At 40.4% G+C, this 19023-nt stretch overlaps 1 protein-coding gene across 2 annotated transcripts in view; it reads left to right on the top strand.

Annotated features, from left to right (window-relative positions):
* phkb (phosphorylase kinase, beta) overlaps positions 1-19023 on the top strand; it is a 110936-nt gene that overhangs the window by 29795 nt on the left and 62118 nt on the right. For both annotated transcript variants that reach the window (XM_061067945.1, XM_061067946.1), the window contains 5 exons: positions 3980-4087; positions 5146-5226; positions 8523-8638; positions 14024-14087; positions 17714-17809. In XM_061067945.1, coding sequence (XP_060923928.1) covers positions 3980-4087; positions 5146-5226; positions 8523-8638; positions 14024-14087; positions 17714-17809 — 465 coding nt within the window. The remainder of the gene's footprint in view (positions 1-3979; positions 4088-5145; positions 5227-8522; positions 8639-14023; positions 14088-17713; positions 17810-19023) is intronic.

Raw genomic sequence — 19023 nt, 5'->3', positions numbered from 1 at the left:
TAGCTCTGAAGGGGAAAATTTCACGCCGCGTCTGTTGCAGACTGTGAATGAAAAATTGCGAAAACTAACCATTTTATGCACCTAAAGCAGAACCAAGTATATCCATTGTATGCTGGTTTTTGATTCTTCACGAGCAGCATCTTTAAACAGAGCGGCCTGCTGTGCCACTGTGTATGTGCATGTGTACAGTGTTTGCCTTTGAAAGCCTTTGTGTTTAATTTTGCTTCGACCTTGACGACCTAATTCAGGGGAGAGCTTTTCTGTGTCTTAATTACAAAGCTGCGTTTACACAGTTAATTACACAGAGCAGCTTTCGTTACAGGCCTGTCTCCGACGCTTACTGAGAACATGGCATTTTTAATGGAGACGTGACACAGGGCCACTAAATACCAGCAAATATCCCTGAGCAAATACAGCAGCTGGTCCCCGCTGTCATCCTATATGATGGTATAAGGAACCATGGTAGTCTCCTTTAGACTGTTTTATAAAGTGTTTTTTTCTTCTTTTTCTTTTGATGAAGAACTAGTATGAGTAGTGACTCATACCAACTATGTAGGAGTTGGTGGAGTTCACTGTATGAAGTATAAAGTGATGCAGATGCTGCTACCGAAGTACAGAAGTATAAAGTCATTCCTCAGATAGAAACCTAAGAAATAACATTAATTAAAACAACACATATGCTGGTACAAAACATAATCGAACTGTATTTGGGTTATCTATAAGTGTAGTTAACTATATATACAATTATATGCAGACTCACAGTGAGGTTGTTGAGAGCAGGTGGACCCAAATGCAGGAGCAAGGCAGGAGGCTAGTCCAACTCAGCAAAACTAAATTTAATGAAAACATAAGATATAGGGCAGGCCCGGCAGGAAACAAAAAGGCAAACTCAAACTGTTTAGGACAAAATCAAGGCAGGAGAAGGATTCTGAAGCTGACAGAGACAAAACAGGCAGTGACTAAACCAAGAACAACTAATCAGACGACGCTGCAAAGACAGAACTGAGGACTTGACTTAAACACAAACTGAAGTGATTGAAAACTAGAGACAGGCGGTACATGACAAACAGGTGAAGCAAATCAAGGCAACAAACAAAACTGAAGTGAAAAACGTAAAGGCAGGAAGTAAAACACAAACAGATGAGGGAGATTATAATTCCAAAATAAGTCACAGATCTAAACACTAACCCAGGTTAAAGTCAATAAACCAAAGAGTCCATAAAAAGAACCAAAATAGTCTTCAGGGTCAGAGCAGAATCATGAAATGATCTTGCAATATAATATCCATACGTACTGACCTCAGCATTATAATATTTTTCTACTGTTTAGGCAATCACATATGTTTTTTCTATCTATCTTTATTTAAGAGTGTGGTATATCAGTTTCGGAGCAGTCATTTCATACGGCAGCAGCATGATCGTGAGACGAGCTGAAGCTGGAGCGCAGGGAGTTTGAGAACAAGCAGGGTCTATTTGAGTGCAAGTGCAGGGTTTTGAGGGACAGCATTACAAAATCTACAAGTCCTGATATAAAACTGAAAGACCGTGCTCTTGAATAAAGATAGGAAGTAATAACATACTTACTGCATTCGATTCAGGTTTGAGGAAGATTGTGGTCTGGTTTTATACAGAAAAAAGTTTACCACAGTGTGTCATGATAATCACAAAGTTGTTATCTACAATCAAAGTAACCCTTGATGTTTCTCTGAATTCAAACCCTGTTGTGCACCTTACATACCTGTCATCCAGCCTCACCACCTCCAAGCAACTCCACTGATGTTCATAAATGTAGCCTAGGTAGATTTTCAGAAGTGCCTCCAATAATTTTAACCGTCCTCTAGAGTAAAAAGCCTTATTCCTGACTCCCTGCTGTCTGAACTTCTGCAATTATCTTGGCTTTGTCCCCATGTAATCATCGTTGAATAATCAGAAGTTACAAGCAGCCATTGGTTTGATGAGATGTTTTGGTTGGCTGTAGATGCAAAATAAATGCATTAAGGCGGACTTGTACAATAGCCTATTACTATGTGGAGCAGCAGGCATGTCCTGTAATTTGAAGCTTGTAATGCTGTATTGCAGCACTTGAAAGAATAAGCAGCATGTGGGGCAATTCAGAATATTCTGCGAGTAAAGAGCCACTTAACTCTGTGGCTCGGCTTGGACGAAAATCGGAGAGACATAGACTAAAAAAGTAGGTTTTACATTGTGTACATAGAGAGCTAACTCTGTCAGCAGCTTACACTATCTCCCTCTCAGTCACACACACACATTAGGCGCTGTGGGATGGCAGGAAGTGGAGCAGTTTAGGTAAAAGTGGGACAGAGGGTCTCCACTATGACCGACTTGGAGGAAAAGCGAGAGAGGGAAAGGTGGGCAGAGGGAGTGTCCCAGAGGAAAGGACAAGAGGAAAGCGTGGGAGTCTGTGAAAATGAGAGCAAGAGGGACAACAAAGACAGAGACGGATGAATAATCGAAAGTACTAGGAGAAGAGAGGCAGAAGTGAGGAGCAAGGGAGGGTGGGAGGTAGAATGAAAAATGAAGACTGCGATGGGGGACTTGACGATGGAGAGAGGTGGGGAGAAGAGAAACAAACGAGGTAAAAATGGGACAAAGGGCCAATTATTTATAGCTCTGTGCGATGGGGCTGGTGGCCTAGACGTGATTCAGTGTGTAGTCGAGTCCATGCGGCAAACACACAAACACACAAACACACACAGCCACCAACAAACCACTGCACACAAAAACACAACTCAACATGTTGATTGGCCCTTATCTGCTTCTTAGCAGTCTGTGTTATGTTGAGCAGTGTATCAGCCCGGGTTATTGTTCACAGCACAGGCACACGGCGGACTGTTCCAGTTCATTTCATGTGAGAAACAACATATTATGTGTGTCACTGGTGTGGTTGGGGATTCATGCATTCCTGAATTTCAGTCTAAGGCTTCACGCTTTAAAGCTTACTTTTTTTAGGGACTAGAAGAAGCTGAGTTGGCCCCGAGTGGTAGCAGAGGGAGCAGGTGCCCTTAATATCCAATAAACACAGCAGCCATTGCAGCATAGACACATTCCAGCACGAAGATGGATCATTATCGGGCATGACCTTAAAACAGAAGGTTTCCAACTGTGATTAAAGCTGCCGCTGTGGTAGACTGTAGCTGTGTCCCAATTCAGGGGATGCCTCATTCAGAGGAAGTGTTCAACTCTTTTGTTGGTTGCGTAGGGGATAAAAAAGCTGATTCGTCATCAGCTCACAATCGCCCCGCAAGGAGCAATTAAGTAGCAATGACCGAAGGTGTATAAGTCCGAACCAACCAACACTGGAAAACCAACAACAGATCTGCAGTTCGGTTCAGTTGTAGCCTGGTAGATTGTCACCTTCTTTGAAATAAAATTAATGAGAGCAATAAATCCTGGGATAGGTTTACTCAGAGAAGGATCAATCTTTACGGAGGACATTTATTGACAGTAAACGCCCTCTGTAAAATTTTGTGTTTCTTTCAAATCATCCCTTTTTTTTTTTTTCTTTTGTTTACATTTCGTGTCAGTTTACTTCCTGTTGTCATGTGTTTCCCGGCCTTTTAACAATCCTCGACTGATCTCCACCTGCTTACCTGCCCCTGCTGTTTTCCCCCCGTTGAACCTGTTTAAGTAATGCACTGTGTTCCCTTGTTCTCTGGCAGACTGTGTGTGTGTGTATCTGATTGTGTGTGCATTGCTCTCTGATTTCTTACTTGCCTTTTGGTTTATTTTTGGCCCGTGACTGTTTGACTCCATCAGACTGCTGACCTCAGTACGACCCTGGGCTGTCTGAGTTAAGATCTGGCTGTTTTGAAGTTTAGTCTTCTTCCTGTGTCTTTCTCTGCACCTGCATGTCAGTTTGTTTTTACACTCTGTCTCTCGCTCTCTTTTATTTGCTCACTGCTTTCCCTCAATCTCTCATTCTGATCCTCTCATTCTGTCTTTGCATCTCTTTATACTAGGTGGAGCAGTTTAAACAGGATCCCAGCCCCTCTAAGTGTCTGCACTCAGTGTTCGACGTAGACACCGGTAACGAGGTTCACTCCTACAGCGACTACCACCACCTGCAGGTCAGCCATTGAGCAGACATGTGGAGAAATCCTTCAACAAAAAAATCCTTTACATATATGTAAACAATGTATAGTTGTGTTTTGGATGTATGCATTACTATGTATGTGTATATATATATATATATAATCCACTTCAATAAAATATCATGATGAATTGCTCATATGTAAGGTTGCTGGTTTCAAAGAGTGAATCTTCCTCATAGACTGTATATTGAGATGGATGACATGTCTCCACTTCTACGCACGACCCAGATATTATGCTAAAATATCCTGGATTATATGAATACAGCCATTTTACATAGAAATATTTGGCATGTTCTTTCTTGTTGTAGTTTGCTTCATGTCCCATCCGTTAACATGGAGGAAGCAGGGTTTATGACCTATACAGCAGTGAGCCACCAGGGGGTGATCGAGACGCTGTGGCTTAATTTTAGGGAGCAGTCATGTCATTCATCTTTATATACAGTCTGATTTAACAATATTAGAAATAAGTGGACTGGCTTTGGTGAGAAAAGAAACTCAATGAGAAGTGACCCTCTTAGTGACAGCTTTATTTGTTGAGTGTCATGCAGGGGAATAAAAGTGCCACTTGCTCTTCTGACCTTGGCATACATGTACAGTTGTAAAAGGGACTTGACCTCAGAGGTGAATGTGCATTAAATTGGAAATAAACGACTTATTATTCTGTCAATGCAATGGACAGAGGTCAATTTGGTGTGTAATGTGTGGATGGAGGGTGGCCAATAAATCAATAGAGGTAGATGGAAAATCAGAATAAAACCACAAGGTTACTTGCCTGTGACAAAGGAAAACACAGAAATCATCAAAGCTGTATAAATGTTAAGCACTTACTCTGTATCCATTTATTTCTTGGCTGTTATTTCTTATTACCAATACAATGCCAAAGGCCTAATAGCGAATATACTGCTCGCGCCTCAGTCACAACAGTCTGTATGAAAGAGGTGTATTGGCAATTTTGGAAATATCACACAGTGTACAAATGGCATTTTTATATATCTTTGGTATGTCATCTCTCCTTTCCTCTGTTATTGCTTCAGATCGATGCTGTTTCTCTGTTTCTGCTGTACCTGGTGGAGATGATCTGCTCTGGTCTTCAGATCATTTACAACACTGATGAGGTAAACAAGACACTCAAATGGCTGCTGAGGTGATTGATTTATGGATTTACACCCTGACCTTTTGATTTTATCTGATCTTTTGTGTTTCATCTACCAGCAGCAATCAGTGTCCATCTTAGGTATAACCACTGACATCATTTTATAATAAGTATAATAATAATAAGTAATTTAGATCAATTTTCCTAGCTGAATTGGAAGTGTTTTTAGTCTTGCAAGTACAATATAGTGGCTCCAGCAGTGTCTGTCAACAACATTGGTTGAAACTGACATATCTTAACTATTGTATGCACCCTAATACCGGTAGGGTGAAACCTACGGACTGGATCAGTCCTGGCTTTTATTTAGTGGCAAGAGCAGATCTAAATCATAATTTGTCTACCTGCTTTTTAAGCCAATTACCTGCAAGAGAAAATGCATAACCATCAGCCTCAAGAGTTCTTGGCTTGTCATGCTAATCACAAACTTGCTAACACTAACATTCTATTCTTGAATGGAGAAAGCAGTAAATATTGGTCCTGCTAAATAGCAGCATGTTAGCATGTTCATTAGTATGCTGATATCAGCATTCAGTTCTATTTCTGTTTTGCCTCAGGAAGCTGCAAACATTTGGATAAGCATGCTGATATTAGTATTTAGTAGTTACAGTTTTGACTCAGGAAGCATGGAGTGTGGAGTTTTAGTCTTATTTATCCTTACTTAACTTGACAGTGAGTATACTATCTGTCTTTGAGTATACTGTCAGAAGTTACAGGTAATGGCTGGATGGATGAACATGTTCTGTAATAATATGAACTGAAGCCTCTTTAAGCTTTTCATTTAAAAATGTTTTTGTGAAAATGTATCACTGTAAAACAGTGTTTACACTAAAACTAATTTTAGACCCACTGATATTCACAAACATACAAAAGTGTGATGCCACCGCCTCAGGTTCCAACTAGCTGCTTTAAAGTGAGACCTAGAGGTTTATAAAGCCAGTTAGATGTAACCTAAATCCCCCCCCAGATATCCTAGAGCCGACACAAATGTAGGATCAGGGGACAGTATCTCACTTTTATAGCTTGGCTCACGTTTATATTTTTTCTGAGACGCTCAATCTACTTTCAACAGGGAAACGTTTCGATGATTTCATTGTGGGGGCTTTAATGTTCTTCTGGGAATCCAACCAGTAACGTCTTATTTGGCAGCACACCAGCTTTATTCATGACTACCACTGAAAAGCTTATTTGAATGCCCCTTTCTTAGTTTGATGTATCTGTCCGCTGTCAGTTTTTGTCTTCTTTACGCTCGGCTCCTAATAAACCAACAAGGTGATGCAGCTGTTACGTTTACGCGCTGTGCTGTTTACTGTGTGGCCTTCAGGAGCAGTTGGAACTTCAGTAATTCTGTCACGTTTTAATAGTCGGCTCATTTGCAGATTTACTAACTGCTACAGAGCGACAAAGTTTTTACTGCTGGTAATGGAGTTCACCCTTTGTTTGCTAGATTGGGCCTTATCTTAAAGTGAGGACATGACCAGTGGGCACTTATAAATGGGAGCGTGCTGTCTTCACTGTGTTTACACAACCACTCCTCAATAACCTCTCATTTTCCTTAATTTTCTCAATCACGGATGGCAAAGGAGTTGACATATTGTATTGTTGTCTGAGGGCTTTCCTGTGTCTGCAGCAGCTGTAATTTGCATGTTTAAACAGTACTTATCGGGTTGTGTAATTCCAACTGAAGCAGTCTGACCCCCCATCGTCCTCCGCCACCCACCCTTGTATGAGCAAACATCAAATCCACTGAGCAAAAAATAACTTGTGATTTGTGGTCCCACTGAAATGCATTCAATTTGGACTAAACGCATTATTATTTTGTTGTGAGCTGCCACTGCTTGTGAGGTCCAATGGCGTTTACTTTACTGAGCTGGAAGCTGCATTGCAGTAATATTTTTTTTTTATCCTTGAGGTGGTAAAGAAAGGCTGGTGCATGTGCACTATCAACCTCTTTCCAGATGCCATTTTCAGTTTCATTCAGCATGAAATGGAGCGTCTCTTTAGCTTGCAGGTATCTCCATCTTTGTGTTTTTTGGTTTAGTTTTTTCAAATGATACACGTGTACGCATTTTTTTAATATTCATAAGATGATGGTTCTTGAGAATGTGTGCAAACACCCTCCAAAAGGGCGACAGAGAGCCTTGTTTGGCTGGTGGGCAGTAACATTCATTAAGATACCATTAAGATACTAAAAAGTGCCCCTATTTAATCACTCCTCTCATAAAACCCCAAATAAGAGGCAGAGCAAGCACCTTTCTCTCTTTCTCTCTCGTCCCCTGCCTCGTCTGCTTAGCTCCTTTCTTCCCTGCCCTCCTTCCTTCACAATCTGGCCTATTTAAATCTTCACACAGGTTCTATCTACTTCTATCTACTTCTCTCCATCTTTATCCTTCACTCTATCATCTCTCTCTTCTCTCTCCCCTGCTTTGTCATTTTAGATTAAATCTCCCATCAGTCAGGCACACACACATACACACACACACACACACACACACACACACACACACACACACACACACACACACACACACACACACACACACACACACACACACACACACACACACACACACACACACACACACACACAGAGACACACACACACACACACAAACATACACGCTGCTACTTTCAGGTCTTTTTAATCATTCAAGGCCTTTAAGTCATCAAACATTCCTTGTCTCTCTCTTTCTGCTTTTCTGGAAGTTCACATTGGTTTTGAGTTGTATTTTTCCGCCCAGCCCATGTGACCAAGATGACAGTTACGAGAAACTTCCCAACTTTGTTAATTATAACTTAGAAATTATGAGTCCACTGTCTTTTTTTTGAGGTGATGGAATCAAGGATACTACTGATTGGTGCCTGGAGTCTGTAATGAAAGGGTGATTAAAAATCTGCCATTAATGGAATGAAGTTTTGATATGTGTCCCTTTAGTCTCATGAGAAAATGATGCTATAGCTATACATGCTACAGCCATTTAATTACACCTCGTGTGTGGCTGCAGGGCGAGTTTGAGCGTGAGCACTGATGAGGAATCGGCTTTCATGTCTACTTTACTAACCTTTCCAATGAGAGCGAGAGTCACACACCTCAACCCAGATCAATATCAAAGGTCGCGCATTACTGTATGTGCATTTACAGCAGACTGTGCATGTTATATGTAGCTGCAGCAGAAGATGTGTGTGTCTAAGCTGCTGTATGTTTGTATGCAGGTAGTCTTTATTGCCTTCCTGTGTTTGATTTGTGTTTTCTGTGTGCAGGTTTCCTTCATCCAGAACCTGGTGTTCTGTGTGGAGAGGGCCTACAGGGTTCCTGACTACGGCATGTGGGAACGAGGCAGCAAATACAACAATGGCAGCACTGAGCTGCATTCCAGGTCTGTCAATAGCTCAGCAACACAGGCACACTCACACAAACACACATCAATGATTGTACCTATTGGAATGACTGGGAAATGCCGATACGCAGTCACTCTGAGGGGAAGACTTTGCTGGCATACAGTATCTGTAACATCCACAACACTTAACCAAGGTTGTCTATATCCCTGTAGCCAGCTGCCTCAGTGTAGTTTATCACTCACCAGCTTGTGTTGGTGTCGATAAAAGAGAAACAATACTTAGATCACAGAGAAGCTACAGGAAGGGTCTGACCAAAATAGTTTTTTTATTTTCTCCTAACTGCAGATGGGAAGCGTGCTGTAAAGAATAAATAAAACATGGACATGAATATACTCCCACAGATTTATAAAACAGTGTCACGAGTCACTGCTGTAAATTTTACAACAATTCTAGCGTTTTATAGATTCTGCCGCCCATTTCCATGAAGTGTGTCTGTGTGTGGGTGGGTGTTTGTATGTGGATTTGTTTGTGGGTATGTGGGTGTTTGTGAAAGCAGGAGGGTCTTCAAAAATAAACTGAAGGTAACAATCTGTGCCAATTACAACGGGAGAGAAGTTGTCTCTCTAATGTCTCTCTAACCTTAACACAATGTGTAAATGGGTAAATAGTCAATTCAACTACTGTGAGAGGGAGGGAGGATGTAATGGTAGGAACGTGGGGAAGTATAACAGGATAACATATGCAGATTTTTTCTATGTTTGCATTTTATTTTTAATCAACTGAGACCACAACATAAAACATACCATATACAAGTCATTTTATATATCAGAAAGCAAAAAGTAAATCTGTTTTGAAAAGGAAAGTCATTTTTATTCTCCCTTTGAACGAGGATTACACAACTGAAATGTGTTAATTAAAAAAAAAATACTAAGCCTTTTAATCAGCTTTTGTTTGGTCTTAATTTTAACTGATGGATACCTCCAAATAAATGTAATTTTTCCCGGTGTTATATTTTTTGCCTGTATTAAAGCTGGTTTCTTTTAATGAGAAAGAGAAAACATTACATTTTGGTGCAGATCTGGATCAGGGGGCAGATTTTGGAATTCTTTCACTCTCTGAAACATTGTGGCATTTTGTGCGCTCAACATTTTAGCTGATTTCTCAGAAAATTATTCATGGAGGACTGATATTTATGAGTTTGTGCAATTTGGTGCAGATCCAAATAAAAATTTGGCCTGATGAATTTAAATGTGGTTTCATTAAGAGACTGTTGGGCCTCTGCAGAGGTATGCTCTCTAAATGCTCCTCTAGTTACCTCATAAAGTTCATATGGGGAAAGCTTTAGACGCAGGGCAGCTTTAGCATTTGTGGGGGTGTTTGTGTACACCTGATGGAAGAAGACCAACATTCCCCAATACTAACTCGTCTCCACCTATTCCTGAGGGAAATATCTGTCTGTTCTGCTGCTAAATGCTTCACTATCCCTATGTACTCTGGTCATTTGCTGGTTGAAATGCGAATGAAAATAATGCTGCTGAGACAGTGACAGAGAAATAAATGAACTTTAAGTAAAGTTTTGGACCGTAAACCCAAAACAATCTCTTACAAATAAAACAACTGCATAAGTAACGCTTTTCTTAACCCATATCTAAACCAGCTTGATATGCAGTAGCACACAGTACCCATTCCACATACTTGACACTTGAAAGCTTCAATGTAATCTGCCCAGTAGTTTTTGTGTAATCTTGCAAACAAACCAACCAACCAACGAACTGTAAAATACGGGTTTAAATATAACCTCCCAGGTGGAGGTAACAATATTTTTGCAAAAGGATGCAGCAGCAAATGCTGTATGTATGAAACAAAAGGGGGGGATCATCATCATCAGATGAGTCTGTAGGGATGGAAATACACACTTTGTTCACTACCTATTCTCTATCAACGAGTAACTAGAGCTTTATTGAGTTAAAATGTGATGGATCAATACTTTGACTTATTAACTTCTATAATAATACGGATTTCTGACCACATGTTAAAACACCACCACTGCCACTGAATTACATTTAGTTTTTGTTACCTGGTCTTAACTGATTCATCTTCCAAGGACGAACTGCCCTCCCTCTCCCCCAGTGTCATGATAAGGATCCTTGGTTTCTCCCACTGCTTATTTGGAGGAGGCATGTTTCAGTTATTTTTCTCCAGCTAATCAAGGCTATTGGCAGCAGCTTGCCAAGATATCCTCAAGAAAAGATAACAAATTCAATGTAATGTACAGCCACTGTGTCTTGTGCCTCTTCTGGTTCCTTTCCCTTGTCGTCATGCTCTGGATTTCCACGTTTAGTGAGCAAGCTTACACACGTAGTTGCATAATATGATTAAAAATGCAAATAGTGAACTGGGGCAGGGGCAGATACAGAATGGTTCCACGCAAATAGGATGTGTAAATAATCTAATTGAGCAGTCATTTCTACTCCCAGAGTGCCGGTGGGCACAAAAAGGCTCAGAGAAAACGAGAACAGGACAGGATGTGTTCGTATTGAGTGTTTAGGAGAAGTAGTTTGTCCATATCAAATCAAATCGATCATTTAAATTGCCTTTGCGTCATGTTTATCCCCACACTCGGTCAAACAGACAGACTGGAGCGGTTTTATTTAAAGTAACATATCTAATCTCATAATCATGAGCTGTACTTAAATATCTCAACTTGTGATGAGATAAATGTAATTTAATTACAATTAGTAAAACAGGACTGTGCTCATATTTCTATGAATATTTCATGAAAGTGTTTTAATTTCATCAGTCCAAATTAAATTTTTTGCCATTTTTGCCCTTCCTATGATGTTGAATGTGTATCAAAACCAGACCAGTTTAAATGGTTTCTGGTAATTGTATTACTAAGTACATAGTATTGACTTAAGACAACTATTAACTTTACATTACATTGGGTCCTGAACTAGAAAACGTTTTGGTCCTCTCTTGTTGAGGACTATTTTAAAAGGCTCTAAACCTTTCTTCTTTCTCAAGACCATAAGCAATGTTAGTGTGAATGAGTGTGTGTGTTTGCTGGGACTGGTTGGGGCAGTGTGTTTGTATGTCTCATTGTATCATGAGTATGTTTTTCATAATGTATGCTGCTTCTGTATCATCGCTAATGCTATGCCACTGTGTCGCATATGTTGGTTGTTATTTTTATGTATTTTTCTTAAATGTAAAGTATAATAAATTAATTTGTTACGAAATGTTCCTTATAAAAACATTGCTTTGCCTATTTCTCTTTTTGGCCAACACTCTCCTTCCGCTCTAATCAACCAAAAAATCCATCTTGAAACACCTGCTCAGCAGCAAACAACTGATACACCGAGTTAGTAAGCATAGCTAATAAACCCAGTAGAGCATATTTCCCTCATAAATTCAGACCATAAACACTAGAGTGAAAAATCAACTTACACTTGTCAGGTTGCTAGAAGCACTACTCCAAAGGAATGATAATGTTGCTCTGTGTCTGTTTGATGTGTAAATGAGAAACCTTTAGTGAGCATGTTCCCCACATCGACTTAAAAAATGTTTTAATATGCCAGTGTCAATCTTAGACCTTCAGTAACTCTTCTTTTGTTCTTTTGTTGTTTTTATTGTTGCCATTTGGGATTAGTGGAAGCAAGTTATCTTCAGCTTTTTAGTTGAAATGCTAAACAACCATTATTTGCTTGTTTACACAACCAGTAGTTATAGACCAACATTTTCAGTCCTGGTTGATTAATTTAAGCCAAATATTGACTCTCTTTTAGCTCAACATTTGGTCTCAACCAACACCAGAGAGAAATATCAGTCTCTTTAGTTGCTAAATGCTCAGTTGTGTACAAATCAGCTTTTTCATAGGAAGCAGCGGTCTACTACACAGCAGGAAACGATGGTATGAGAGCTGTGAGTGTGAAAGAATACAATTATATTTTGGTCCAGAGCTAAATACAATGAAGTCGCGTAAAGCTGGACAGATAGTCAGGGTAATATTTGCCTTAGCTTCATGACTGCCAGAATTGTCTCATTGTTAGATTGTTATCTAATCTGCAAATCTTAATTACCTCTGCAAAAGAGTTTGTGTTTTCACCCCTCTATTTTTTTCAGAATTAAGATTTCACAAAAACAACTAAATTGTTTTCTACAAAGGTTTGTGGAAGTATGTGGTATTTGTAAGGGAAAGAACCGATTACACTTTGTAATTGATTAGGATCAGGGGATGGATCCTGGAATAGTGTTTGTATCTATTGCTTTAACACTTGGAGATAGGGCGTTTTCCATTTTCCATTTTCGTAGATTTCCCATGGATTAATTCATTGAACTTGATGAAAAAACATTACACACATTGAGCAAACTGATATGTATGTGTTGCGGCCTGATTGAATTTAATGGGACTGGAGGTATGGGCTCTACTGAGGACCATTCCAGTTATAGCAGCGTTAACATCTTGTTGTGCTGATTAAACACACAGCAACCTGGGCAAACAGGGATCATACACAATGCACCAGGGACAAGACATTGTGTGGTTTTTGGCAAGAGGGGCCCACATAATATCCGAAATACGAAGAAGCAAATGAAGCAATCAATCCAATATGACTTCAACAGTACTGTATGTAAAGAAATTGACTGTAAGAGTAGCATCATATTGTTTTGGCAGTCTACAGAAAAATCTCATGGACTAACAGTCTTACAGCAACATTTTCATCATGCCAAACTTTGGCTCCTACTGTCAGTGGAAAGTTTTGCGTCATGGTGCTATTTCCTAGAATCACTATTTAAAAACACCTCCTGTTCCCTTTTGAAGCATCAGATGTCCTCTATCTCTGTGTGAGGTGCTGGCAGCTCCACTGGCCACTACTGGCCATTTTCCTGTATGTGTGTGTGTGTGTGCATGTGTGTGATCAGAGCTTTCTACGGAGCTACTGTCACAGAGATCTTTTCAGTTCAATTACCCAACCACCCAATGTATTTTAAGCGTCGATTCAGGCTTCACTAATGGCATTGAATCCATTTTTGATATGTTAGCAAATCTGCTGCCAGTCTTCGCCAAGTTTCCTGCAATTTTTTTTTACCTTCCCCATTTTCTTTTCCAGGGAAATGTTGGCAGGGTAGAAAGGGAGACAAAATGAGAGTGAAATGTATTCACATTTAGACTGCATTTCAATCAGAGAAGCCACCCAGAGAAATTCATTGTGAGTTTGTTTTTTTATAGAGATTCATCATCTTCAGTAGACCACAATCTCAGACCCTTCAGGTTTATGAATCTAAGCTCATAGCAATTTAGGAGCCACGTGTCATCCTGAGTGCTTTGTACTTCGATTCATATTCATATCACTGCCCTCATCACAACCCATTGTAGGATATTTTTGTATATCCTCATTATTGAAATCAGTTTCTTCTCTCTGCAGCTCTGTGGGTCTGGCAAAAGCTGCTCTGGAGGCCATCAATGGATTCAACCTGTTTGGAAACCAGGTATTTGAATAATTCACCTACTCCTCGATCATTTTCCCGCCCTCGTATGTTTCACCTGTGTCTCGTCTAGTTGTGTCTCATGACACAAGATCGTGTTATAGTTAGACGGCCTAGTTTCTAATTCAAGAGAGGCCTGCAGAGGCCTCATTACAGCTCCTTACCTCAACAAGATGCTTGATGCGTGCAGCACCATCAGTAGGTGAATGACTGACAGGCATGGCTGTAGACATCATAAGCATAATTAGTATGGATGCAACATTTTGTCACCATCAGGAGATTCATTTACTTTGTGTTTGGTTCTGCAAATTGGTTGTGTTTCTGCAGACTTTGAGTGATGCCCACCGTTGATGTTTGTGCCTACTCTGCTTTACAATGTCCATTAGTGCATATGTGTATTTTTTTTTCTTGCTTCGGGGACATTCGTTACAACTGCTAACAGGTTTGAAAATGAAGCCTTCCACTTAACGAGCCTCCTCCTATTATCTTACCTTCTGCTTCTTCCTCTTTTTTCCATTTGTGCACCACTTTCTCCACTTGTCTTCTCAAGCCACTTAATGCTTCTGAACATGGTGTGGGGCCGTGAGGAAGAGTGCATATTAAAGTCAGCGTTGGTGTTTCTCTTCTGATCAGCTGCAAAGTTATGGGCTCTAACCATGCCTGGAAATAGATTCTGTCATCGAGCGCAGCTTTTCACAGAATCCATTTGTAAATGCTGCTTTATGATCCATGATCAACACTGTCCGTGTGTGGGTGTATGTCTCTGTGTGTGTGTGTCATCCAGTTTCTTGTCCCTCTGTGGGAGTAGAAGTGCTACAAGTTATTCACCTGCTTATAAATGATCACTATCATTCTAGATTTTCCAGGTAACTCTCATCCTTCAAACACCAAGTCATACCCCTGCTGCCCAAAACCCTTTATCTGCAACATTAAGCACATTATGAAGTCCACTATCACATCTTACACCTTCTGTAGACTCTGGTGGGTGTGTGACACATTTAGTCTTTGTACTAGATCAATGGACAGGCAGCCTTCGGTTTATGAAGTTTTTATTTTCAATGATCCTCAGGAGTCACAGAAACGGATGCAAAGATGGCAGCTTTGCGGGCTGATGATTCATCTGCGAGAGGAGGATCCTTCAGCTTTAAAGCCAGTCATTAAATTCACAGAGCTGTGTACACACACGGATGGACAATCAAATCCTAACAGGTTAAGCTCTCTATCCAGGGATTGTCACCTAATTCACACAGTCAAAGAGCAGGGAGGCAGTGGAGCGGACCCACACCTTCCTCAATCCAGCGATGTCCTCTTTTTCCTTAGTTATTTATATTCCCCTCGAAAAGTTTAGTTTTATTTGCACACATGAATCTTTGAGTTTAATTTGTGCATATCACTGCCCAGAAAGCTGATACGCATTGTGTCATTATATGGTCTTTGAAAGGACTATGCATGTTCAACTTTCAAACTTTAATTATATACTATAATAACAGCATTGACATTGATGCCTTGCTTGAATAGATCATGGTGGCTCATAATTGACTCATATTGTAATCACATTTTCATTAAAGATTGGCGAGGGCTAAATCCCTTGAGTAGGTGGTAGTGGTTCTGATTTGTTCTACCTCTTGTTGATATTTGATCCATCTTGCTGAGCAGTATGTGTCCCCAGAGAGCCATGCAGTTCAGTTTTCAGAACCACCCCTTCCTTCCAGAACTGTTTATAGCAATATGACCTTTTTAATGTTGTTCAGTTGCAGAAGTGTCGCTGAACTGAATGATGTAGGCCAAAAAATCTAAAATACATAGAAGTACTTTAAAAACAGGTACACTCGTTTAGGCACTGCAACTGTTCTAAACGTTATCGGGGCAGGAGTCTGCATTAAACAACAGAAATACAGAATAAAAGGAAAATCAGAAGAGGCAGATCAACCTACCCAAAAAACATACACCATTCTTTTAAAATGCCTTGTATGTCACTTTTACCATAAATGGACATCTCAATAGCAGCATGCAGTGTTGAGCACAGCAGCCCCATCGCAAGAAGGTTCTCGGTCCGAATCGTGGCTTTATTCAAATCCAGGTTCAAATTTCGGTTTGCTTTCTGTGTGGAGTTTGCATGATCTCCCTGTGTCTGTGTGGGTTATCTCCGGGTCCTCTGACTTCTTTCCACTGTCCAAAGACATGGGGTTCGGTTAATTGGAGACACTACATCGACAAAAGGGGTGAATGTGAGAGGGAAAGGTTGTTTATTTGTTGGCCCTCATGACCTCTCGCACGATGTTGAGTGGGATTAGTTCAAGCTCCCCCTTTGACCTGCAAAGGATAAGCAGTACAGATGATGAATAGATGGACACCTCAGGTTCATAACTTAAAAACTGTGTGGTAAGCTCAAAATAAATAGAAAATTAAACAAAAACAAATATTTCTCCACTGCTCTTATTCCAGATGAAACTGTAAAGTTTTAACCAACAGAAAAGACGGTTTGGAATAATCAGTTTTACTATATAAAGAAAACGTTAACCCACTGAATGCAACCACAGCCTGAGCACACATTCAAGGAAAACCTTGATTCGTACATTGTGCTGCAGTAACAGCAGAAAAGGTTTCTCTGAGAGGGTCTCTTCACTGATGTGTCATGCAGCTGCCTACATCGCTGGCCGGCAATCCACTGCATTATGCAAACTACCACAAGAAAGATTGCTGATTTGACTAAAAGTCCAGACAAGACCTGTTTTTGCAGGGACAAAAATAGACTCTGACAATATTCATACATAATGTATCTAGCAGTACATTAGAAACTCCTTAGCAGGTAGCAGAAATTGACTCAGTTGGTTTTATGTGGGCAAAGCTGATGGAGGGATGAACGGGCCAGGTTTGACCACCTGCCTGACTAAGTAAAAACACGAACTGCCGCCCTCCCTCTCTCCCAGAGTTGTTTAAGTGCACTGGACACACAGGCTGACTTTTCACTAGCATCACTTTGTTGTTGTACATGGGGACTTTTCAAGCGATGGGATGACTCTTGACTCCCTCTCCTTCAAGCACTCCCACACTGTACTTCAAAAACACAGGCAACCCAAAAATAGCATCCTCGTACAGTGAAAGAGTGTGTTTTGATGTGCGGAGGTGTGAGTTGTGATGGTGGGCGCTTTAAAGGTGGTTTCAAAGGAGCTATTCGTAAGCTGTATACTAATGCTACATAACCAATGTTAGCCTTAACAGTTGAGGGCTAACAAATCAAGTGCAGACACCTCGTGTTCAGAATTAAATGTCATTGCTCTACTTGCCAAAGCTGCCTCTGCTGGAGTTAGTCCCGACCCTGCTGGCCCGGTTCATCACTTTCGGATACTGCAGCATCAAGTCTCCTTGCTCAGATTACGTTTTTTTCTCATGTCTTTCAAACACATCATGGGAAAAACAAAAGCTGTTTGTTAGCAAAGAAAATGTACAAATGACACAAAAGTTGAGCTGTATGCTCTATTTTTTCCTGATAAATAATGGAGGAATGTGCATTTCTGTGGAGAAATTTGAATCTCTATTGTTATGTAATCTATGTTGCTGTTGTCTCTGTGAAAGGTGAATAGTTCAGCCGTGTCAATGATTTCTTATTTATGTGTTTTGCTCTGCAGGGCTGTTCGTGGTCAGTGATATTTGTGGACCTGGACGCCCACAACAGGAACAGGCAAACCCTCTGCTCCCTGCTGCCCAGAGAGTCTCGCTCCCATGTGAGTCCATGTGAGATTTGTACAGATCATTGAGCAATTATATGAAATCTGGATACGATGTAAAAATGCATTTTAGATCTCATGTTTGTACAGTGGCTGAAGGGACGACAATTTCAACCTCTCCATCACTTTGGTCAAGGCTGAAATATCTTAACATCCATTATCATAAAATGTTATACATTTTTGGTTCCATGGCGTTAAGCCTACTGACTATTGGTGATCTTCTGACTAATGTTTTGTGAAATATCGCAACATCTATGAAATTGATTGTAAATTGTCAATGTTCAAAGTGCCCAGAGGATACATTTGACTTTGTCTGTTGATCCTACGACCCTTTATCTACCACAGCTATGAGTTTAACATCAGTGATTTTTTAATTTATCTCAACAGGCTTTAGTGCTTATTGGCAAATGTTTACAGCTAACAAGCTAATCTCACATGGTTCATGTTATTCCTGCCAGCAAGCTGATGTTAACATTTAACTTAAACTCTGCCTACAGCCTCAGGTAGAAACTGGAAGGACTGTAGAATTTTTTGTCTTTAAAAAAAAAAAAAAAATGTCTTGGTTAAAAAAGACACAATGTATTCATTAACTATATCACTGCATTACATAGTTTTTTATTTATTTAAATAAGTTTTGGCTCAGAGCTAGTAAGCTGATCTCTGTGTGATCTTAGAAAAATGTCGTCTATTGCATGTTGTTGCAACCTCCTCCCCCCTTCTCGCTCTCTTTGACTCTGAGGAGCAGCTGTGTGCATAATCTCTACCAATCAAATACTGAAATAGAAGCCTGCCACACACATGCCAAATCTTAAAAGGTTCATTTCACACATCGAACAAACCTCTTACGAACGTCAATACATCCAGTGAATATCGGTACTTGGACGGTGCATTTCCCTCATGTTGCCCTTCACGGCCCTGTCCATCCCTGTGCTTTTGATGGTTCCATGTTGACAAGTGGTGTTTCAGAGCTGCAGGGAGGCAAAGTTAAAAAAGGCAGCAGAATGAACAGAGGGAAAGCAGGAGAAAAGTCATTCCCTTCTCTCCACTCCACCGCTTGCAGGCACTTAAATGATCACAACTCTCTCACTGTGAGGGCTGCATATTTCAGGCAGAATAGCCGCCATCAGCGTGTGGGGAAATTAGTGTAATTGAGGGACACAGTGTGTAGCCGTAGAGATTGACGGTAAAAAGTGTAGTAAAGAGCGAGAGAT

Source organism: Limanda limanda, chromosome 3, assembly GCF_963576545.1.
Source record: "Limanda limanda chromosome 3, fLimLim1.1, whole genome shotgun sequence".
Classification (NCBI taxonomy): domain Eukaryota; kingdom Metazoa; phylum Chordata; class Actinopteri; order Pleuronectiformes; family Pleuronectidae; genus Limanda; species Limanda limanda.
Note: the sequence above shows the minus strand (reverse complement) of the source record. Positions and strands in the feature narration are given on the sequence as shown.